Source organism: Chlorocebus sabaeus, chromosome 5 (genome assembly GCF_047675955.1).
Source record: "Chlorocebus sabaeus isolate Y175 chromosome 5, mChlSab1.0.hap1, whole genome shotgun sequence".
Taxonomy (NCBI): domain Eukaryota; kingdom Metazoa; phylum Chordata; class Mammalia; order Primates; family Cercopithecidae; genus Chlorocebus; species Chlorocebus sabaeus.
The window spans coordinates 4,666,134-4,689,918 of NC_132908.1; the positions used below are offsets into that span (position 1 = coordinate 4,666,134).

Below are 23,785 nucleotides of genomic sequence, written 5' to 3' on the forward strand. Positions count from 1 at the left end.
GATACATCTGCGCCCTCTGGCAGAGGCAGATGGGCCATATCTGGGAAATCGGTCCATTTTGTGCTTCGAGTACAGAACCCAGTGGGAAACTGCTTTATTTTTGGAGTCCAGCATTCTGGAAATTTCTGTCAGAACCCGCCAGCCTCACCGGAAAATTCTGAGTGCTGGTCATGGTTGACTGAGAAGGGATAATGAGTGCTGTTGCGGGGTCGCCATAATTAACCTTGTCAAACTCTGAGCCGTGGTGTGTTTCCCTGGATACCACCGGGCACGCTTGTTCTATTTCGTTCCTGCGTTTTTAGAGCTCTGCGGTTCCGTGTGTGTGCACCCCTGTGCGTGTTCCTGCTCTGTCTTTCTAACTCAGCTGGGCCCTGGGAGGGCAGGAACCTGTTTTGTTTGTCTTGATTTTCGTTGCCAGGCGCTGCTTCTCGGTGTGCAGGAGGCCCTTGTCCATCAACTTGGCTGACGGGCCTTCAGCTTGAGTGTGCTTGAGACCAACCGAGGAGAGTTGGGTTCTGTGGATCAGCGCAGGATCCCAGGGCTGTATGTTCAGGAGGCTTCAGATAGTTTCACAGCCAGGCCTGAGGACCGTGTTTTGAGAAATCTTGGCTCTTTAGTTTTCAGGTGTCCCCCTCCTTTTTTTTTTTTTCTTTTTCCAGCTACGGGCATGGATTGGCTGGGGCAGGGTGGCCGACCCTGGAGGCCACACAGGGGTGCTCAGAGGCGCCAGCTTGACCACCTTATTAACCTCTGTGTCTTTCTCCCCTGCAGCACATGGATGGCAGCTTCTCTGTGAAGCCTTTAAAGCAGAAGCAAATCGTAAGTCCTCAGAGGAAATACTGCCCGTTTGAATTAAGACACACACACACAATCCCATACATACTCATACATAGACACCATACACATAGACACACATACTCATACATAGACACACACGAACACACGCACATATACTCACATACTCATACATAGACACACATACTCATAGACACACATGTACACATGCACATGTACTCATACATAGACACACATTCATACATACAAAATCACATACATACTTATAGACACATATACCCATACACAGACACAGTCATACATAGACACACATACATAGACACACACGTACAGACGCACGTATATTCACACACTCAGACACACATACTCAGACACACACGTACACATGCACATACTCAGACACATTTGCTTGCACACATATACATAGACACTCATGCACATACACTCACACGTAGACACATATACATACACATACATAGACACATACACACATACATTCACACTCATACACTCGCACACACATACACAGACACACGCATACACTCACATATAATCACACATATACACACACATAGTCACACGTACATATACACACTCATACACTCACAATCACACACACAGACACATATGTACATATACACAGTCACTCATACATAGACACATATACATTCACACACATACATAGACATTCATACACACACACATACACAGACACACATTCACTTCATACACATACATAGGCACACACTGATACATATACACTCACACGCACTCACATGCATACTCATACACATGCTCATACATAGACACACATTCCCTTGCACACATATACAGACACATACACATACACTCACGATCATTCGCATACATGTACATAGACACACAGTCACGGACGTATACAAAGACACATACACTCACATAGACACTCATACACACATATACAGACACATACACATATACAGTCACACAGACACACACACACACACATATACTCAGACACACATAGACACACACATAGACACACTCACTCCTACTCACATATAGACACACACACACACACACTCTTCAGTCCTCTTCATGCACTGGTCTTCCTAGGCCACCCTTGCTGCCTTTGAAATAACTGTGCAGGGGCTGGGCACAGTGACTAATGCCTGTAATCCCAGCACTTAGGGAGGCCGAGGTGGGCAGATCTCTTGAGCCCAGGAGTTTGATACCAGCTTGGCCAACATGGTGAGACCCTGTCTCTACTAAAAATAAAATTAACCGGGTGTAGTAACACATGCCTGTACAATCTCAGTAGAGGTTGCAGTGAGCCGAGATCATACCACTGCACTCCAGCCTGGGGGACAGAGTAAGAGTCTGTCAAAAAAGAAAAAAGATAGCCGTGCAAGAGCCTGTTGACTTCCCTGTAGAGCTCTAAGCTGTGGGACATTGGGTCCCTGTCTTGGGTGAGCATATGTGTATTGCATGCCCACCATGTGCAGGGACTCTTGCAGGCCCTGAGTTCTGTCCAGTTTGGGCCATGGTGTCTGGAATATAGTGTTGAGTAAATATTTGCCAAATGAATGGATGGTTGGAAAAGGAAGGAAAGAGACCAGAAACAAAGTCTGCAGCTCCTTCTCTTCCTTACAAGGAAGTATTGGACAGAGACTTGGCTTGACTTCATGAATACCTGAAGGATAAAATAGCCTAGAATAAGTGCAGCTATAGAGCAGTCCATCTGTTCTCTGGGGTCAGTAATCCTGGGATGCTGTATTGGGAAGTGGTGTTCCTGGTGGCCTCACGTGTAGTCGCTGAGGATTTAGAGGATGGGGTTCCCTAAACAGCAGTGTTAGATCTTGCAATGAGATGTCCTAGGCTGTGCCTAGCAGTTACCCTGTGTGTACTGTTGGGGCACGTAAGACCTATTTCAAGCCACCACTTACTTGGGCATGATTTTTGTTAGTGTTTTATTTTTTATATATTTAATTTAATTTTTATTTTTATTTTATTTTATTGAGACAAGACAGAGTCTCGCTCTGTCGCCCAGGCTGGAATGCAGTGGTGCTATCTCAGCTCACTTCAATCTCTGCCTCCTAGGTTCAAATGATTCTCGTGCCTCAGCCTCCCAAGTAGCTGGGACTACAGGTGTGTGCCACCACACTCAGTTAATTTGTTTTGTCTTGTTCTGTATTTTTGAGATGGAGTCTCACTCTGTTGCCCAGGCTGGAGTGCAGTGGCATGATCCCAGTGTACTGCAGCCTCCACCTGCTGGGTTCAAGCAATTCTTCCGCCTCAGCATCCTGAGTAGCTGGGACTATAGGCACACGCCACTATTCCTGGCTAATTTGTGTATTTTTTGTAGAGATGAGGTTTTGGCATGTTGGCCAAGCTGGTCTCGGACTCCTGGCCTCAAGTGATCCACCAGCCTTGGCCTCCTAAAGTGTTGGAATTACAGGTGTGAGCCACCGCACCGGGCCATCTGTTGGCTTTTTGGATGATAGGTTGTCCAGGTGCGGTGGCTCACGCCTATGATCCCAGCACTACGGGAGGTGGAAGCGGGACGATTGCTTGAGCCTGGGGATTTGAGACCAGCCTGGGCAATGTAGTGAGACCCTGTCTCTATTTAAAATGTAGATCACAAATAAACGAAAGAGATGTGGAGCAAACTCTAGCAGGTCCAGGTCCCTGCAGGTGCCAGGGGACTAGGAGACCCTGGTGGTGGGCAGGGCGTTGTGTTGAGGGAGCTGGCCAGCAGGCCCTGGGCTCCCTGGAGTGGTGTTCCTGGCCCGTGGTTCGAGGGAAACCCATCAGCGCAGACTGCTTTGCAATGTGGTCAGTATGAGGCTTTTGGGTTGCGAGTGGGCGGCAGGACAGAATCAGCTTGGAGACATTGCTTTGGTGTCTTTGAAACCAGAGAGGCTTTCATGTCTTGTGGAAGGAGGGTCTGGAAAGCAGTGGGCACCTAGGCTGCTGTCCGGTGCCTTTAGGCGTCGGCTCCTGCTGTCCTTGTGAGGCTGGTGGCGGTGGAACCGAGTGGTGTTGGGGGTGGTGAGGCGGTGGTGGTTGGGCCTTTGGGTTGGCTCCAGGCCCCCAGTGGTGGGGAGAGCCACCAGCTCCAGCCCTGTTCCAGGTGCTGCTGGTTGGGTGGGGGCAGGCAGCAGGTTTTCCCCTCGCCTTTCCTGGCCCCCAGGGGTTGAGCTGGACGGGCCCCTGGGACGAAGGCCTGGAACCTTGGAGGCAGGGCTAGGCCAGGTGGGTGTGGAGGAGCCCTTACATGGCGGTTGGCAAGGGCCCAGCGAGCCCCTCTGTGTTCTCCAGGTGGACCGGGTCAGCTACCTCCTGCAGGAGATCTATGGCATCGAGAACAAGAACAACCAGGAGACCAAGGTGTGTACCTGGGTGAGGTTTCCCTCGCCCACATTGGGAGCAGCCGGGGGACAGCAACGCTTGCCAGTTCCCTTCCAAGCCTTCCTCTGGAGTCCTAGACCACTAGACGCCATCATTTTTCCTTACTTTTTTTTTTTTTTAAAGCTAACACTTTGTGGAACATTTTGTCCTTTCTCCAGCAAATTCACTGGCTTGTTATGTAATTTGCCATCCAGGTTCCCCAAGGCAGCCTGGGAATGGGGGCCAGTGTCTCACCCTCCAGGCTCAGCTAGCTCGCCGTAGACAGCGTGTCCCTGCAGCTCCTGGGATGCCCTTTCTAGATGTCCATAGAACCGGCCGTGGTGCCTGACAAATATGTCATGGTAGACCGCAGCCAGGGAACGTAGCAGGGGATGAAATTAGTTTTTTTGTTTTTGTTTTTGTTTTTTGAGTCAGAGTCTCTATCTGCTGCCCAGGCTGGAATGCAGCAGGGAGATCCCGGCTCACTATGGCCTCTGCCTCCCAGGTTCAAGCGATTCCCCTGCCTCAGCCTCCCGAGTCGAGTAGCTGGGACCACAGGCGTGTGCCACCTCACCCGGCTCATTTTTTTGTAGTTTAGTAGACACAGGGTTTCACCATGTTGGCCAGCATGGTCTCAATCTCCTGACCTTGTGATCCACCTTCCTTGGCCTCCCAAAGTGCTGGGATTACAGGTGTGAGCCACCGTGCCTGGCCTAATTTTTAATTTGTGTATTTTTAGTAGAGATGGGGTTTCACTGTGTTGGCCAGGCTGGTCTTGAACTTCTGATCTCAAGTGATCTGCCTCCCTGAGCCTCCCAAAGCACTGGGATCTCAGGCCTGAGCCACTGCACCTGGCCGATGAACTATTTTAAAGGCTCACTGCCATGAGTGAAACTCCTGCCTCTTAACATCTCTTGGAAAGTCTCACAGGCCCACTTCATTGTGGCATCTGGGCCCAGCACAACTGGAGCAGCTCCACGTGGCGGGAGCAGAGCGCCTGGCCGGGCCTCGCCTCAGCCAAGGGCAGTCAGTGCATTCATGTTTCACACAAGGGGCGGCCGACTTTGCAAAAACGGCCAGAGAGGGAATGTTTTCAGCTGCCCGGGCAATATGGTCTTTGTTGCATTGACTCCACACGGCCATTACGACAGGAGCAGCGGGGACAGTATGAAAATGAGTGGGTGTGGCAATGTTCCAATAAGATTTTATTTACAGAAGCAGGCCGCAGGCCTAGTTTGTGGGTAACTGGTTTAGATTTTTGGCTTTCTCTTGGTCCAGTTGCTAATGTGGTTTCTGGTAGCTGCCATTAATGAAAATATTTCTAACATACTTTTTTTTTTTTTTTTTTTTTGAGACGGAGTCTCAGTCTGTCGCCTAGACTGGAGTGCAGTGGCGTGATCTCAGCTCACTGCAAGCTCTGCCTTCTGGGTTCACGCCATTCTCCTGCCTCAGTCTCCTGAGTAACTGGGACTACAGGCGCCCGCCACCACGCCCGGCTAATTTTTTGTACTTTTAGTAGAGACGGGGTTTCACCGTGGTCTCCATCTCCTGACGTTGTGATCCACCCGCCTTGGCCTCCCAAAGTGCTGGGATTACAGGCGTGAGCCACCGCGCCTGGCCCTAACTTGGTTTTTTTAAACCAAATGATACGGGTACCCTGACTCTCAGGAAGATGTTTCTTAGGTGCATCTCTTCCACATTTTTTCTTTGGGTCTGAAGAACAGAAAGAGACCATGTTCTCATGATTTGGGTGGGTGAGGGACATAGACCCCGCCCCCCCGCCAGATGCTGAGTTTACACTGGATTTGAGCCTGGTGGTTCTGCTATGGGGCAACCTCCCCCCCACTCTGGACTTCTCTTTGTCATGACTGCTCCCGGGGCAGGGTGGAGTGGGGTGGGACAGCTGGGGACAGGAAGCAGGAGCCCTACTCTGGCCCTTGGGAGGCTGCTGACCCACAAGCCCTTGTCTCCGCAGCCCTCGGACGACGAGAACAGTGACAACAGCAATGAGTGTGTGGTGTGCCTGTCCGACCTGCGGGACACGCTGATCCTGCCCTGCCGCCACCTGTGCCTCTGTACCTCCTGCGCTGACACGCTGCGCTACCAGGCCAACAACTGTCCCATCTGCCGGCTGCGTGAGTGCCCTGGCGGGCTGTTCTGTGGATGGTTCTGGAAGTTAGGGACTGGCCACACCACAGTAGTTGTGGCCTAGGGGGCCACAGGTCCCTTGTTGGCTAAGAAAGAAAAGAGTCGTCATTTATCTGGTCTGTGCTGAACGCGGGCGTGTTGGCTGTCAGAGTCAGTCACCATGAAAGCTGGCAGGGACGCTAGCACGGGGCATTCAGATCTTCACGTCTGCCTCCAGACAGGCAAGGCTTGCAGAACAAAGGGCTACAGAAGTGCTCCAGGGCATATGAACGAAAATTAATCAGTGAATGAAATCTTTATTCTTTTTTTTTTTTTTTTTTTTTTTTTTTGAGACGGAGTCTCGCTCTGTCGCCCAGGCTGGAGTGCAGTGGCCGGATCTCAGCTCACTGCAAGCTCCGCCTCCCGGGTTCACGCCATTCTCCTGCCTCAAGACTCCCGAGTAGCTGGGACTACAGGTGCCCGCCACCTCGCCTGGCTAGATTTTTGTATTTTTTAGTAGAGACGGGGTTTCACCGGGTTAGCCAGGATGGTCTTGATCTCCTGACCTCGTGATCCACCCGTCTCGGCCTCCCAAAGTGCTGGGATTACAGGCTTGAGCCACCGCGGCCGGCCGAAATCTTTATTCTTATTTTATTTTTATTAATTTTTGTTTGAGACAGTTTCATGCTGTCACCCAGGCTAGAGTTCAGTGGCGAGTTCTCGGCTCACTGTAACCTCTGCCTCCTGAGTTCAAGCAATTCTCCTGTCTCAGCCTCCCTAGTAGGTGGGATTGCAGGCATCCCCCGGCCGCCGGCCAGCTAATATTTTACTTTTAGTAGAGATGGGATTTTGCCATGTGGGCCAGGCTGGTCTTGAACTCCTGGCCTCAAGTCATCTGCCCACCTCAGCCTCCAAAGTGCTGGGGTTACAGGCGTGAGCCCCAGTGCCTGGCTTTTTTTTTTTTTTTTTTTTGAGATAGAGTCTCGCTCTGTCACCCAGGCTGGAGTGCAGTGGCACAATCTCGCCTCACTATAACCGCCACCTCCCAGGTTCAAGCGATTCTCCTGCCTCATCCTCCTCAGTAGCTGGGATTACAGCTCTGCACCACCACGCCCAGCTAATTTTTGTATTTTTAGTAGAGATGGGGTTTCACCATGTTGGTCAGGCTGGTCTTGAACACCTGACCTCGTGATCTGCCTGCCTTGGCCTCCCAAAGTGCTGGGATTATAGGCATGAGCCACCGCGCTGGGCCCTAGTTTTTTGTTTTAATTAATTACTTTTATTTATTTATTTATTTAGAGACAGAGTCTTACTCTGTTGCCCGGGCTGGAGTACAGTGGCAGGATCTTGGCTCACTGTGACCTCTGCCTCCCAGGTTCAAATGATTCTCCTGCCTCAGCCTCCTGAGTAGCTGGAATCACAGGCATGTGTCACCACGCCTGGCTATTTTGTGTGTTTTTAGTAGAGACGAGGTTTTACCATGTTGCCCAGGCTGATCTCAAGCTCCTGACTTCAAGTAAATGTGCCTGCCTTGGCCTCCCACAGTCCTGGGATTACAGGCAGAGCCACAGGGCCCGGCCTTGTTTCTAAATTTTTTTTGTAGAGACAGGGTCTTGTTATGTCGCCCAGGCTGGTCTCAAACTCTAGGACTTAAGTGGTCCTCTTGCCTCCTAAAGTGTTGGAATTATGGGCATGAGCTACCATGCCAAGCTCAGATCTTTATTTTAAAGGTAAAATAGAAAATATTTTGATAAATTTCTAGCATAAAGTTGGTTGCGGATCACACCTATAATCCCAGCACTTTGGGAGGCCGAGGCAGGAGGATTGCTTGAGCCCAAGAGTTCGAGACCAGCCTGGGCAACATGGTGAAACCACATCTCTACAGAAAGTTTAAAATTAGCCAGATGTGTTGGCTATAGTCCCAGTGACTTGGAAGGCTGAGGCAGGAGGATCGATTGAGCCTGGGAGGTTGAGGCTGCAGTGAGCTGTGATTGTGCCACCACTGTACCCCAGCCTGAGAGACAAGGGAAGACCCTGTTTCAAAGATACAAGTATAAATTATATATAGTGAGGTGAAAACAAAGTATACTGGGTAGAAAATCGTCCAAGGAATTAAATTGCGTTTTCTAGAGCACTCCAGACATTTCCTCAGTGAAAAGCCGTCGCGTAGGGCCCCGTTCTGAGTGTTTTCCAGTAGAGGGAACCTGAATGTTCTCAGGGTGAAAAAACCACCAGGTTAAAATGCGCATCCCGCTGGCAGGCCCTTGCCCTGGATCTTGGGATCCCTGGCCTGGGTCCTGGCAGCTGGACAAGGGCGTGGGGAGGATTTGCCTACACAGCTGCAGGACACATGCACGTAGTAGACCAGCAGACCTCCGAGCCGGGTGTGGGGCTGTGTGAGGACGCTGTTCTGTGCAGTCAGGCCATGGGGTCCCGAGAGGTGTCCAGATATCCCAGGAGGAAGTGAGGAGGCTGCTGGGGCCTGGAGGGAGAGACTGGCCGCCCAGCCTGTGGCAGATCCTGTAGCAGGGAGGGCTGGCCCAGGCCGTCTGTGGTCTGTCAGCCTCTGCTGTCTGAAAGCCACAGAGTTGCGGGGGTGGGGACCAGCAAGTGGGGCCGGGGTGGGCTGTCTGGGAAGGTTCCCTGTGCCTAGGAGGCAGGCAGTGTTGAGGACTGAGCCTCAGGGATGCTGTGTGGCTGGAGATACAGCAGGGCTGCTTTCCAGGGAGGGTGCCCTGACCCGAGTACAACTCTGGAATCTTCAGGTGTGTGGGGTCTGTGGGTCGGGGCCATCAGACTCGAGTTCAGAGCCCCCGTGTGGCTTTGAGCCTCATGAGGTGGTGGTAGAGGTGCCCCTCACAGGCGGCCAAGGACAGGGCCTGCTGTTCTCAGTAGAAATGAACACAGAGGCGGCCTGAGGTCCTGTCCCTGGGTTGACCGCAGATGCTCTCCCGTTTTGGTTTGCTGGAGGTGGCTAGTTTGGTTTGGTGGTTCAGTTTCCTGGCCTGCATACATCACTAAAGGTGTCTCAGGAACATTCTGCAGCAGCCTGTGGGGCCCTTGTGTGAGCAGGACTGGCACTGTGGGATGACGGGGCATCCTAGGTCCTGGTTTATCTTCCCTGCTCCCAGTGGCTGCTGTCTGTGCCCTCGGCTTCCCCAGTGTGATGTTCTTGCCTCAGTTTCCCCAGAGTGACTCCCCACCTCAGCTTCCTCAGCATGAGGTCCTTGCCTTAGTTTCCCCAGCATGACATCTCCACCTTGGCTTCCCCAGTGTGATGTCCCCGCCTGCCATCCTGTCCAGCAGCCAAGAGCTCCTCTGGGCTCAGCCAGGACTGCTGATTTGCAGTCACATCCTGTCTCGGGTGCAGCCTGGAGCTTCAGGGGTGTGACGCCTTGGGGGTCTTGGTACCAGCCTCTTGGAAACACCCTCTGGAGCCCCGCCTTGGGCAGCACTTCGTGGCCTCGCTGTGTCTCCTGTCCGGGGCCATTTCATTAATTCTGTGTTTGTGGGGATTCTGTCTCTAGTCTTTGGAGCCCCCCTCCCTGTACAGGGGAGCTTCTTTCTTCCTTCCCCCTTTTTTCTTGCCTGTTAAACCCCCTTTTAAAACTGAAAAAAAAAAAAAAAAAACTGTATTTGTTCTGATGTGGAAGCGGGGTTGCCCTGGGACCCCTGTGGTGTGTGGGGGGTGTCGATCCCTGGGGTTTCGAGGATCCCCTCGGGGCTGGGTGTGTCGCCCGGGCCTGATCCGAGCCCTCCTTCTGCCGCAGCTTTCCGGGCCCTCCTGCAGATCCGGGCGGTGCGGAAGAAGCCAGGAGCCCTGTCCCCCGTGTCCTTCAGCCCTGTCCTGGCCCAGAGCCTGGAGCACGATGAGCACTCTGTAAGTGCCGCCTCCTGCCTGCGGGATGGGCGGGCGCGAGAGGGGCGTGAGTGCCTGGGCCAGGCCCGAGGCCCAGACGGTCCAGCCAGCAGCCCCGTGTTCTCATCTGTCCAGTGAGCAGGCTTGGCCCCCATGGGTGACCGTGAGGCATGAAGGGGGTGGCCAGGCTGGGCCCTGGGATGCCGCTGCTGGGAAGAGTGCTGCTGCCGTCAGTACCCAGAGCCTGCGACAGGGCTGAGCGCAGTCGAGGTCTCCAGGTGCTTTTTTTTTTTTTCTTTTTAAGGCAGGGTCTCGCTCCGTCACCGAGGCTGGTGTGCGCCCAAGGTGGTGCAATCTCAGCTCACTGCAGCCTCGACTTCCCAGCCTCAAGCGATTCTCCCACTTCAGCCTCCCAAGATGCTGTGACCACAGGCGTGCACCACCATGCCCAGCTCATGTTTTGTATTTTTAGTAAGATGGGGTTTCCCCATGTTGCCCAGGCTGGTCTCAAACTCTTGGGCTCAAGTGCTGGTCCTGCCTCAGCCTCCCAAAGTGCTGGGATTACAGGCCTGAGCCACCGCCGCTAGCCCGTGGTTCTTAGTGAATGAGCCGTGCTCTTACCCTCATGAGTTGCTGTGCAAGGGGCGCTGGTGACCCTCCTCCCACGCTCCAGGCCCTCTAGGCTCCCTCACTGGGGACCTTAAGGGCAGACCCTGCTTCAGCCACACAAGGAGGTGGAACCCTGGCTTCAAGGACCCAAGGAGAGAGACAGAGACGCGGACAGAGATGCACAGAGAAGCACAGGGACGGGGTGAGAGAGAGGTGGAGAGACACAGGGAGAGACAGAGACAAATATGGAGAGACACAGAGACAGGGCAAGAGAGATGTGGAGAGACAAAGGGAGAGACTGACAGAGAGATAGGAAGAGACAGATGTGGAGAGACACAGGGAGAGACAGAGACGGGGATGGGTGGCAGGGGCAGGGGCTATGATGGGTGGGGAGCAGAATGGGGGAGTCGGACAGTGACTGGCTGGGCCCGGGTCTCAGGCCCACTGCTCCCTACTGGCCACGTGCATTGTCAGATTGAGTCCCTTTCTTGGCTCTTAGCTGCAGCTGTTTGGAGTCGTTGGTTCTTCCAGGCCCTGCTGCCTCTCTAAACAGAAAAGAGGAGCAGAGCCCCGAGGACTGGCGTTCACAGACACCGCCTTTGCTCTTGAAGGCTCCTCGCAAGCTCCCTTGATCAGGGCCTTGACCTGGGCCCCGTGGGCCTCCCTGGCAGTAGGTGCAATGTTTCGGAAATGGGGCCAATGTTTAAAAGTCTGGAATTTCCCTTAAAACCCAGATTTTGGGATTGTCTTTTAAAATCTGACATGGTCTTGAAGCTAGAGGAGAAACAAGGCTTGGGGGTCCCTGTCAACCCGGGCGCGCTAGGTCCCTGCCATCGCGGGGCTCCTGGCACCACGCCCTCCGCACTTGTGATGTTGACTTTGATTTGGAAACGCTGTGTGCGCTCAGGTTTTTGGTGGCGAGAGAAGCAGCCCCTGAGGGATTTGCCTCTGAGAGGGTTTCCTCTCTCAGGCAGGGAGAGATGTATGCTCAGGCGTGGCTAGCTTTATTGTCACTTGTTTTTGCCCCTCCCCGTTTGTGTCCTGGTGGCTGAGGGCCCAGTAGGTCCCTCTGTGTTTGTCCCTCTTAGGCTGAGCTGAGATTCCCCTACAGTGCAGGGCGGCCGGGGTCCGAGGTGTGACCAGGCAGCTCTGACCTCCAGCCACCCAGGGAGCCGTCCTCCCCTCTGCACAGAGCGAAAGCAAATGCTCCTCGTCACCTGCCAGGTTCCTGTCAGAGCCCCTTCCACATAGTGCCAGAAACAGCCACCACAGGCGTTCTGTCCAGCGAGTCCCTAAAGATGATGGTGGGTGGGTGGGTCTGGGGCTGACTCTTCTCCCCAGTCCTCTTGAGGGATTCGTTGTTGTGATGAGTTAGCACCAGTGCTTGGGCACTGGCTGGGGACTTTGACCGCAGTGACTTCAGGATCCCTGCCCTGCACCCACCCCGCATTAGGGAGCGTCCAGCTGCCCTCACTTCCACCTTGGCCAAATCTGCTCCCCAGGTGACCCAGACTGTGAGGGGCCAGGCACTGGGGATGAGATTGGGCTCCACAGCCTCCCCACTCCAGCAGCACAGCTCCTGGGAGCTCCCGAGATGCACACATGGCTCGCCCAAGGCCCGAGTCAGAACCCGCACTTAGGACGTTCCCGAGATTCACGTCCACTGGAAGCTTTTGAAGTTCTGGGCCGCGGTGTGGCGAGAGGACAGCCAGCCAGAGAGACCTGTCCAGCCCACTCCAGGGCCGCGTGGGGGTGGTGGTTGTAAAACATTTGATTTTTATCTTGACAGTGTCCCTTTAAAAAATCAAAGCCGCACCCCGCCTCCCTGACCAGCAAGAAACCTAAAAGGGAAACAGTAAGTGTCTGGTCCTCCGGCTACGTTTTTTTGCCCCTGTCCTCATTTTTAAGTCCATGACAAGTAGGGGAGATGGTTTCCGCCCCAGGCTAGTGTCTGATTCATGTAACCCATCAGCTCCGCTCTCCCGGTCACGGCCTCCCTGCTCAGGGAGTTTGTGGAACCAGAAAAGCTCTCGGTCTGTGGGCGAAATGCCAGGCTCGCTGGCCCCGCCGCCCTCCCCTCAGCTTTGCCTCCGCCCCGCGTGGCCCCCGTGCCGTTTCCCTTTTTTTTCTTGCTGGCAGTGGAATGGACGTTGCAGGCAGAACTAACGTCGCTGCTGCGTTTTGCAATCGCGCCCCACGCATGCTTCTCGGCCCCGCGTCCCACTCCTTCGCCCTGCGGGTTCGAGCTCTTTGGGCTGAGGACTTTGGTTTTCTTGGGCTGTCCCTGTGCCCCAGGGAGCAGGCAGGGGGACCAGCACATGACTACCTGGAGCCTCCATGGCCCGGGCAGACTCAGCCGAAACCTTGCGGGCCTTGGTGTAGAGAGGTGGAGGCCTCTCCGGAACCACCCAGAGCGCATTTTCCTTTCTAGAGGGGTGAGGGGCTTCTGTGTCATTACTTACCTTTAACTTGGAGGCAGGTACGGGAGCAAATGTGGGGGACATAGAGGTCCAGAAAAGCATCCCAGGCTCAGGGCCTGGGCCATGCCCGCCCCCCCATTTCTCCCCCAACTCCCCGTGGTCCCCAGGCACCCCCCACCCATTTCACCTTCCCTTCCTTCCAGGAGCTCGGTCAGGCAGGCCCAGCTGTCCTGAAGGGAGCCGTGACTAGCGTTTTGCCCCTCAACCTGGTTTTGTGGGGACAGAGCAGGGGCCCCTGCAGTCTGACTTCCGTTCCCCGGAACCTGAGCATTTTCCTTCTTCCTCAGCCTTGTCGATTCTGTCTGCTCCCAATGAGGGGAGAACAGTGGCTGTTAGCCACGGCACCCATTAGAATTGCCTGGAGCAGGCCAGCCCCCAGAGGCCCGGGCGGGGCACAGCTCCCGACAGTTCAGCTTTCCCTGGTCCAGGACACTCCGACGACCGTGTCTCTCACCTCTGGCATGGCTTTGCTCTGCCCCCGCTCCCAGCTCCTGTCTGTCACTAACCCTTCACTCTCCACCTGTGGCCAGGCGGGACTGAAAGCCAGGGAGGGGCTGGTTGAGGCCAGGGCTGGGGCGGCTCTTGGCAGATGCCCTCGTGCCCATCATCCCGGGCACCAGCATGGGCGTTTGGGCATCCGGCCCCGTGCTGGAGCTGATGGCTGAGGCAGGGAGTGCGTCAGTGCTGCCAGGGAGCTCTTGGCCACCCCCTGAGGATGGGGGAGTCTAAATCCCCCAAAGGACAGAGTGGACAGGAAGTCATCAGGAGGAGGGTCTGGGGAGCAGGTGGTCCCTGGGCATGAGCCCCCTCACACACCCTGTCCCTACAGAGCTCTGACAGTGTCCCACCTGGCTACGAGCCCATCTCGCTGCTTGAGGCGCTCAACGGCCTCCGGGCTGTCTCCCCGGCCATCCCCTCGGCCCCTCTTTATGAAGAAATCACCTATTCAGGCATCTCGGACGGCCTGTCCCAAGCCAGCTGTCCCCTCGCCGCTATTGACCACATCCTGGACAGCAGCCGCCAGAAGGGCAGGCCGCAGAGCAAGGCCCCCGACAGGTGAGCGGCAGCCAGGCTGGGTGCATGGCGGGGGGGTGGTGCCACGTGTGTGGAGCAGGCGTATTTGTGGTTTCAAATCACTTTATGGTGTGTTCCTTGTGGTGATCCCCCAGAAGGACTCAGAGACCCCACATCAGGTTAGACTCGTGGATAAAGTTTCTTACAGCAAAGAACGCAACAGACAAGGCAGGAAGGGCATCCGGGCAGCCGGAGGCTTTGACCCCCCACCGGAGCTACACCGGCGTGCAGGCGCATACACACTGTCGAGCGGGAAACTGCAGGGGTCAGTGCTGTGTCTCTACTGAGGGGAGCCCCTTTGAGCCTCTGGGTTCCCGGACTTCACTGGGGGACTGGCCACATAGGCCCACTCTGCGGGTGACCAGCCAGGGCATCCGAAACTCGAGACCTGACAGTGACCCAGGCACACTCACTGCTCTTGCCGTTCACCCGTGACAAGCCACGGGGCGTGGCTCTCCAGGTGAAGACTGCATCATCCGTCACTCATACGACAGCCTTCTGAGGGCCCGGCTCCTGGGGTTGGCCACGGCTCATTTGTGGTTCCCCTGGAGCCTCGAGGTGTCTAGAGCGGCGGTTGCCAGGGGAACTCCGTGCCTCAGGCCTGTCGGTTTTCTTAGAAGAGTTTCAGGAAGGCGGGGTTCTGCAGGGCCGTCCTGGGCACCCTCCATGCCCACGAGGAGGCAGCGTCAAAGCTCAGAGGAAAGGGAGGCCTCTGTCTCCTGCTGCTTCTCCTCCCCAGGAACCACCAGCGGTTTCTCCTCCTTCAGAAAGAAAAGGAAACCCAGGCCTGTGCCAGTGTGTGGGAGCCCTCTGTCAGGCGGGTCTGTGGGGGCCGCTGCTGCCTGTTGGCCGTTTGGGTTGGCCCCCATGGCTGGTGATGCCCTTCTCCAGGCAGTGTCCTTGTGTGGGTTCTGGCAGGTGTGTGCAGGCCCCCAGGTGCCCTGCGTGGCTTTGGTAGGGTTAGCCTTCCTTGTTGCTGTCCTCTCACCCCTGCACACCCTCCTCTGTCCCCAGCACCTTGCGGTCCCCGTCTTCCCCCATCCACGAAGAGGATGAGGAGAAGCTCTCCGAGGACGTGGACGCCCCTCCCCAACTGGGTGGTGCAGAGCTGGCCCTGCGGGAAAGCAGCTCCCCTGAGGTGAGGCCCCCCAGGGAAGCTTTGTGTGCCCGCCCTGGCCAGCCCTCCTCCAGCTTCTGTCGCTGGAATCAGACCCCATCCCCCTGCCCGCCTGGGCACTCCCGCACTTCTAGGCCCTTGCTGAGCTGTGTGGTTCCTTAGCCTCGGTCTGTGGATGCAGCACCCCCGGTGGAGCGGCTGTGTGGGTCCCGGGAGGGCCATACCTGATGGCGGCTTGTCCTGGAGGGCTGGCTGAGGCTCTCTCCGAGCTCCAGGCCACTTTACGCTTTGTTTTCTAGAGTTTCATAACAGAAGAGGTTGATGAGTCGTCGTCACCAAAGCAAGGTGAGCCCCTCCTTCCGTGGGTACAAACCGCATGCAGGGACCAGGCAGCCCTGGCTCACTGGGGTCTTAGGGCTCCAGGTGGCATTGGGCCAGCACCTCTTCTGCCCCAGGAACCCTTGGCCAAGAGGCCTCTCTCGGCGGCACTGGGATCCCGGCTGGGAGGGACTGAACGGGTGACAGGGTCAGGCCGCACTGTTCACCCTGCAGGGCCGTCTGCCTGGGATGGGGAACACCTGCCAGCGTTCAGTCCTTGTTTTGAAACATGAATGTGTAATGTTTCTATGATCAAAACAAAAAAGCCTCATGCTCTGAACATCTGGGACACAGTGTGAAAACGGGGAAAAAAAACCCCATGTGGGGGATGGGAAGGAGGGACATAGATGGGAAACACCTGGCTTTGGGGTCCCTGGAGAGCAGGTGGGGTCACGGTGGAGTCCTGCTGGAGCCCAAGCCTGGGGCCCCCACAGTGGCTACAAAGTTCTTGGGTAAGAGAGACGGCCTTGAGCCTCCTGCCCGGAGGGACCTGCCGGGACCTGGCCCCTGCCTGTAGATCCCTGACCTCGCCTTCCACCTTCAGGGACCCGAGCGCCTTCCATTGAGAACGTCCTACAGGATAGCAGCCCTGAGCACTGTGGCCGAGGCCCACCTGCTGACATCTACCTGCCAGGTAAAGGGACTGGGGTCTGGGGGTGAGGGGCTGGGTGCCTGTCTCAGTGTCCGGGGACGGGGCCCTGCTCTGATGGTCGGTGCATAGCAGCAAGGGCTGGTCCATGGGAGCCCGGTGCTCTCCCTGGCTCTAAGCCATGGCCCTGCTATTGACCCTGAAGCAGGATGCGGGCCAGGGCCACAGCCGCAAGGCAGCCTCGTGCAGGGCCTGGCTCTTGGGAGCGGAAACCGTACCAAAGCCCTTCTCTCCCCGGGGCCACCTTGGCCACAGGAGGCGAGAGAGGCTGCCTGTGAGAGGCTGGGGTCCTTTTCCCTCTGCCTCCTGCTCCCTGCCAGGAGGGCAGATCCAGCCTCTCTGGGATCACCACATCTTCCCCCACCCCAGTCGTATCAGGCGTCCACAGGCCCCATGCTGGGTGCCAGGTGAGCTCCTGGCAGTGCGTGAGAGCTGCAGACAGAGCAGGAGCAGGTGCCACATGATGTGCTGGGTAGCGGGGGACCTGGGCCACAGAGAGCAGGGGCAGTGTCTTCTGGGTCACCCTGCCCCAGGCCTGACATAGGCCACCCGATGCAGCAGCACATCCCAGGCCAGGGCACAGAGGACAGGCAGGGGCACCAGGCGCCAGCGGGGAGCAGCAAGACCAGGAGAAAGGGTTCCTCTTTTCACCTTGTCCAGAGGCTTGGGCCCAGGCCCGGTCAGCTAAGCACCTTCGTGTTCTGCTCTGCTAGGATAAGATCCTCAGTTTTGCATCCTAAGCTCCAAAGACTGGGAGGGAAGTGGGGGCTCTCAGACTTGTGTCTCAGTGCCTGCCACGAAGCTGTCTGTGGCTCTGAAACTGGGATGAACAGCTACAGCGGTGCGTTCAGACATGACCCCAGAGCCACTGCGTAGGGGGCGGGCTCCTCCCTTGCGGCTGCCAGGCCTCTTCACCCGCTTCCTGGCCCCAGGGCCCACCATTGCTCAGTCCTCCTGAGTCACCTGGTGACCTGGGCCTGGCATTGGGTGGCTGTGACGTGCTTTAGTTGGAAAGGGGCTCTTGTGTCTCTGGACTCTGGCTGAGCAGTGGCCTGTGCTCACGGGCTGGGAATGACAGGCTACAGGAGCAGGCACTGCCTCTGGTGCCCTGACGGCCACAGCAGCCTGCCCCCAACAACTCAGAGCACAAGGCGTGTTTAGGACCAGCTTACCTTAAAGTGACAGAATTCAAGTAAGGTCTTTCAAAGGACCTCAGATATTTCATTCTGATGAAAAACTTAGGGGGTGATCGGGGAGGGGCCAGGAGAAGGACCTCAGCTTCTGGGAGCCACGAACGTGACATCTGATCCTGCAGGGTGGCCCTGTGGGGCAGCATCTCAGAGGCTGCGCCTCCCCTATGTGGCCGGGCCTGGGAAGGATCAGGACAGCCACTGCCGGCCCACACAGATGAGGCCAGGACTCCGAGTCTCATGCCTCACCCCCAGGGGAGGGTCTCCGGCCTTCTTCAGGTCCATAGACGGGGCCAGGCAGCAGTCATCTGTGGAGGTGGCAGAGGAGTGGCCAAGTCTACATCGGGGCAGCCTGAGGTGAACTCCTGCGCCCCGGGCCCCCCTCTTGGAGTCGGCTGCTGCTGAATGCCAGCAGGTCAGCCTGACGGCCTCAGTTCTGAGCCACAGAGAGCGCATCTGCCTTTGGGGGCCGTGTGGCGTCATCTCCATGGCTGTCAGCCTTGTCAGCACAGGTTTCTGTGTTTTTAAATCCATGTGGTGGCCCCTCTGTTCCAATGACTTTTTCACTTATCAGAGCCCTTGACTGTCTCTCTGTGTCTATGTGTAAGGCATGATCACACGCAGGAGCTTGTGGTTTCTCAGAGGGGTGCAGCTGCTGCCTGGCGGGGTGGGCGGCATCAGTGAACCCTGGTGTCCCTGTAGATGGGAGGGCCACTGAGATGGTGAACCCCGGGGCCCTGGTGTCTTGGAGTTTCCCTGGGCTCAGTCCTGTCCAGCCCCAGCCCCCCACCCAGGGCCTTCACTCCTGAAACCAGAGGTGGACGGCGCCCGCCAGGTCCTTCGTGCGCCCTTCCCTCGGCTGCGGCGGTGGGAGCTGCGGGAGGGAGGGGCAGGGCCAGTGTGCTCCTGCGCATTGAATTCTGGCTGCACTCTGCCTCCCAGCTGTGGTTCTCCTTGTGGGTTCTCTGTGGTTGCAGCAGAGCACTTGTTTCTAGATGGCCTCGACCCCGTCCCCAAGCTGGTGCCCTTGCTGTGGCTGTGCCGGCTGCTGCGCGCTTGCTAACTGAGCTTCCGTCTGTCTCTCCTCCTCTCCGCGCAGCCCTGGGGCCCGACTCCTGCTCTGTTGGTATAGACGAGTAAGCCGGTACGTGACCTTCCAGACGCGCTTCGGGGGCTCTGACGCGCGTCCTTGGAGAGAGGAGTCTCCCCTGCTTTCTGGCGGGGTTCCTTCTGGTTTTCGGGTCTTTGTCCGCATCCGTCTTCCCAGGGGCCCTGGATTCCGAATCTAGAGCTCTCCAGTGGCTGCTGCACCTTTGCCCAAGAAAGTGGCCTCCCGGGGGGTCCTGACTTTTGGGGCCAGAGGTCTCTCCATCTGGACTAGGCGGCCAGTCAGGCTTTTCTTCCAGCCTTGAGGGGCCCTGGAACAGTCCCAGCCCAGGCAGGGAGACAGACCCAGCCCAGGCGCCCCAGAGCCACTGTCCCTTACGGGAGGCAGGAGCTTGAAGGATCAGGGCAGCACCGTGGAGGGAACCCCAGGGAGATGTGGGACGACGTGTCCCGAGGGGAGAGCCCCAGGCCTGGGTCTGGCCTTGTTCCCGGTGGTCCCACCATGAGTTCCCATTGGTCCTGCAGCAGATATGTTAGGGCGCTCGGCAGGTCCTCTCCCATGTTCTGATCATGGCTTTAAGTAACAATTCATGGGGAAAAGAATGCGCCCCAGATTGGGAGAGCCCCTGTATCACCTGTTTCCAAGCTCAGTCCCCTTCTCTTGGAGGGAGTCTGTCCTCGAGGGGCCCTCTGGTGTCCAGGACATAGCATCTTGTATCCTGTCCTGAGGGCATCCGCTCACACAGCCACCTGCTCCCCTGCTCCCCTGCTCCCTCCTTCCCTTGTCAGCATGGCTTCCGTGGGCCTAGCGTCACCGTGGGCCTGGCAGAGAGTCCCTTGTGGGCTGCCTTTGTGCCATGAGCCCACCATTGCTGCCAACTTACTTGTCCCTCCCAGTACTGGAACCTTCTGGAACACCAGCACTGAGTGATAGAAGGCCCTGTGGGGCTGGCACCCCCCATCCCCCGCAAGAGGTGCCCTCTACCAGGGTGGCCCAGGTGAATGTTGTACAGAAGGCCGCTCTGGCCAGGCAGTGGTTCACACCTGGAGTTCCAGTACTTTGGGAGACCAAGGGGATAGATCACTTGAGCCCAGGAATTCAAGATCAGTGTGGGAAACACAGACCCCCTCTCTATAAAAAATAAAAAATTGGCTTGGGCGTGGTAGCTCGTCCTTTGGTCCCAGCTACTCGGGGGCTGAGGTGGGAGGATCGCCTGAGCTGGGGAGGTGAAGGCCCACTCCAGCCTGCGACCTGTCTCAAGAAAAAAACAACACACACACACCCCCATTCCAGCTTGAGACCATGTCTCAAGAAAAAATACACACACACACACACGCGCGCACACGGTGGGGAGAGAGAAGGCCAGCAAGAGTGCCAGCAAAATGTAGGCAGACGGATTGGTGACCCTCTGTCTTCCTGAAGGGTCTTGGCACACATGCTGCGTGCAGCTCTGGTCTGCCGAGGCCCGTGCAGCCTGCTGGGAAGTGCCTGGCGGGGGTTGCAGGCTCTAAGAGGCCCTTTCCCCTTGGTGGACTTGAGCCAGGCCAGGGAGAACTTCACTGCTTTTGACTGCGCTCTGCATTCCCACGAACCTCTGTCTTGAGCCCAGCGAGTCCCTTTGTTGACCCCTCTCCTGAGCCATCATACCCCTAGACTGAAATGACACTCAGCACCTTTCAGAGGGGCCCGGCCAGCATGTCGGTGGAAGGTGCTATGCGAATGTTACGATTCAGGTCAAGCTTCCAGAGGCTGGAGTGCCGGTGTGTTCTAGAACAGGGCTCACAGCCTCGGAACCCTGCTCTCGTCGCAGTCCCCGAAAAAAATAGCCGCCTTTCACCTGAGAGTGGGGCCTGGGCCATGTCTACTGGGAGCCATGCGTCAGGGCTGGTGGCTGGGTATCGGGCAGCCCTGAGGCCATGCTGGCCCCGTCCCAGGCTCTGCACCAGCACTGTTGCCCAAGCCCCAGGGACGCCAGACCCATCCGGGGACAGCGCCTGGCAGCATCATGCAGGCTCTGTGTATTGGGGCTCTGTGGGAGGCTCCTCTCTCTGCCTTGCAGTAGCCACCTGGGGCCCACTCTGAGCACAGGCTTGTTCTCATCCAGGGCTGCTCCCCACCCCTGCACCCTAGGCTGACCGAGTTCCACTAACCCAGCCAAAGGACCTTGGCAGGACAGCGGCTGTTACATCCCAGGAAACTAACCAGGGCAAGGGCAGGAGACCCAGAGGGCAGCAGCCACGGTGCTGTGTCGCATTCTGACACGGGGCTGCAGGTCTGCTGCCGGTGTCGGGGGATGTGGGGTCGTCTGTCCTGAGAGGGACACAGCGTATTTAGCACAGCCGGGGAGTCCTCCAGCCCTCGGTGTGCTCTCATCTGAGTGAATCTGCTGTTCTGGCCACGGGCGGCGGGAGTGGGGGTGCCGGATGGGTAGGAGCGGGTGGCGCGGGACCAAGCATCCGAGTGTGACCCTCCTCCCCTCCCTCTGCTCCCACCTGCAGGATGGCCCACCTCCATGGAGATGGCCCACGGCCTCGGCACCACCAGCCCCACCTGGCCTCCACTTGGTGGCCCCAGCCCTGATCCCAGCACCGCCGAGCTGACCCCACTCTGAGAGCCTGGCCGAGCTGGCAGCATGGAGCCCTCAGCTCCCCAGACTTTGCCGAGGGGCTGCCTCGGACCCCGGTGCTAGCCGGCGTCTCCTGTCTGCATGCCCGCTGTGGCCACCAGGCTCCGAGGGGCCATGGTGACCCTTGATCAAAGAGCACAGTGGACTGCTCTCTCCAAGTCTCCCTTTTCTACAGCTGATACATTTGTAACTGGTACAAGATGAAGGACAGCAGCTTTCCATCCCTCGTTCAGAGCCCTGGTTCCCCAGGGTCCCGCAGGCTGAGCGGCTGGGGCTGGGGCTGCCCACATGCGGCCTGTGCTGGCTCTGCCTGCCCCCTCAACTCTGCGGCCACTGCCCCAAGAACTCAGCAGACCTGCAGAAGAGATTTACCGGTGGTGGAAGCACTGTCTTCACAGATGTTCAGGGGCAGTGGGGGGCTCCAGGCACCGTCAATGAAGGAAACAGTGCCTGTCCGCCCACCCTGCGTCTCACTGTGGCGACCTGGCTGTCGCTGCTTTTTGTCCTCTGCCGTGTTTGCTTAGCCTCAGTGCCCTCTCTGGTGCGTCTCCGCTGGGGCCCTCAGTGCTCGGAGCCTGGGGTGCACAGGTGCCGCCCTGGGCAGCTAGTATCTCAGCCCGGTGCTGGGCCTGACTGAGGGGTGGAGACACAGCGGCTTCCAGCATCCAGTGACCTTGTCACCCAGCTCCACACCTTCTCATGGTGCTGGCTTTGGTGACATCACCAGGTCCCTCCAGGTGCAGGGGCTTCTGTTGGACAGGCTACTGCCAGGGAGGACCTGGCGGCCTCCTTGTTCCCCTTTGCCATTGGAATGTCCCCTTGCAATTTTTTTTTTTGAGAGAGTTTCACTCTTGCTGTCCAGGCTGGAGTGCAGTGGCGCTATCTTAGGTCACCGCAACCTCTGCCTCCCGGGTTCTAGTGATTGTCCTGCCTCAGGCTCCTGAGTAGCTGGGATTACAGGCATGTACCACCACGCCCGGCTACTTTTTTTGTATTTTTAGTAGAGAAGGGATTTCTCCATGTTGGTCAGGCTGGTCTCAAACTCCTGACCTCAGGTCATCCACCCGCCTTGGCCTCCCAAAATGCTGGGATTACAGGCATGAGCCACTGTGTCTGGCTTCCTTGCAGATCTCTTTGATTTGGTTCTATAGCAGGCTTCTGTGGCAGGACTGGCTTGGGGAGGAGGGAGCCAGCAGCACACTGGGGAGTGGGGTCCCAGCCGGGAGGCTTGGCCTCTGGGCGACTTCATCCTGTTTTTTGTTTTTTGTTTTTTTTTTTAAGGTAAAACTCCTGGGCAGCAGATGTGCAAAGGGAGAGTGCCTGGGCCTGGTGACCCAGGGCTGGAGCTGTCCCAGTAGAGCCCTGGGCCAGGAAGGTGTGTGCTGCTCCCTGGCCCCGGAGGGCTGCCCTGCAGCCGGGCCTGCGGATAGGACAGCCGTGGGGCAGCTCAGTGCCCTCCCCTGAGGCTCACGGTGGCTCTGAGCACAAGCTCTGCCTAGTGGGCACTTGGGGGAGACCCAGCAGTGGATAGCACGGTCCCCACACTCAGCTCCCTGCACACCCAGGCCAGCCAACCCTCCTGCTCGTGCACACACACGCACATGCTCTCACCCATACACGCTCACACATGCACGCCCACTCACACATGCTCACATGCACACGTTCACACATGTATACATGCTCACACATGCTCTCACCATACACGCACATACTCAATGCACATGTTCCCATGCATGTGTGTGTACTGGGACCGAGCATCTCCCACGCACCTCTCCTGCCCCGCGCACCTCCTGACCCACGCACCTCTCCTGACCCACGCACCTCTCCCCGCCCCACGCACACACACACCCTGCACCAACCCCCCAACCAAAGCCCCAGCCTCTGGCCATCGGTCCTGGTGCCAGAGCTCTGCGTGATGTTTGGGCCGCAGAGTGGCCCGCTGGGACTTCCATGTGCTGCCGTCTGATGTGTTCAGATGGGCTCACCGTTGGTTCGTTTTTACTGTATATTTATAGTAATAAAATCATGCAGCAATATCCTGTCTGCTCCTTCCTCTGGGTGCAGCCCTCGGGATTGTGGCTGTTTCCTGACCCGGAGTTTTGCCGCTGGGTGGTTGGTGGTGGCTCCCACACCCTGGCAGCTCCATGGTCTCTGCCCGGCTTCCCTCCGGGGTCAGGGCAGTGAGCAAGGTGAGGGCTAATGAGAACGGGCAGCTCCCAGCCATCCCTGTCAGGACTGGTTGTCTGGTTGGAGGGAAGCCACAGCCTCGAGGTTGGGCTGTCTCCTGAACAGGTGGTGCGGGAGCCCAGGGTCTCCAGCTGTGAGTTGTCACTCCCGTCCCCATCTCTAGCCCCAGCGTTTGCTAAGTACCTGCTGTGTGTCAGTGGAGGCGGAACAGTCGAAC

At 57.1% G+C, this 23,785-nt stretch overlaps 1 protein-coding gene across 7 annotated transcripts in view; it reads left to right on the forward strand.

Annotated features, from left to right (window-relative positions):
• MGRN1 (mahogunin ring finger 1) overlaps positions 1-23,417 on the forward strand; it is a 65,199-nt gene extending 41,782 nt beyond the window's left edge. For 2 of the 7 annotated variants that reach the window (XM_007984411.3, XM_007984421.3), the window contains exons 8-17: positions 772-819; positions 4,096-4,164; positions 6,140-6,299; positions 10,062-10,171; positions 12,549-12,614; positions 14,069-14,295; positions 15,328-15,451; positions 15,730-15,775; positions 16,353-16,442; positions 21,254-23,417. In XM_007984411.3, the coding sequence (XP_007982602.2) occupies positions 772-819; positions 4,096-4,164; positions 6,140-6,299; positions 10,062-10,171; positions 12,549-12,614; positions 14,069-14,295; positions 15,328-15,451; positions 15,730-15,775; positions 16,353-16,442; positions 21,254-21,366 (1,053 nt within the window). In that variant the 3' untranslated portion in view covers positions 21,367-23,417. Of the gene's footprint in view, positions 1-771; positions 820-4,095; positions 4,165-6,139; positions 6,300-10,061; positions 10,172-12,548; positions 12,615-14,068; positions 14,296-15,327; positions 15,452-15,729; positions 15,776-16,352; positions 16,443-18,746; positions 18,792-21,253 lie in introns of all 7 variants that reach the window. The other 5 variants (XM_007984430.3, XM_007984440.3, XM_007984448.3 and 2 more) reach the window with 4 other exon arrangements.
• Positions 23,418-23,785: the final 368 nt, after the last annotated feature.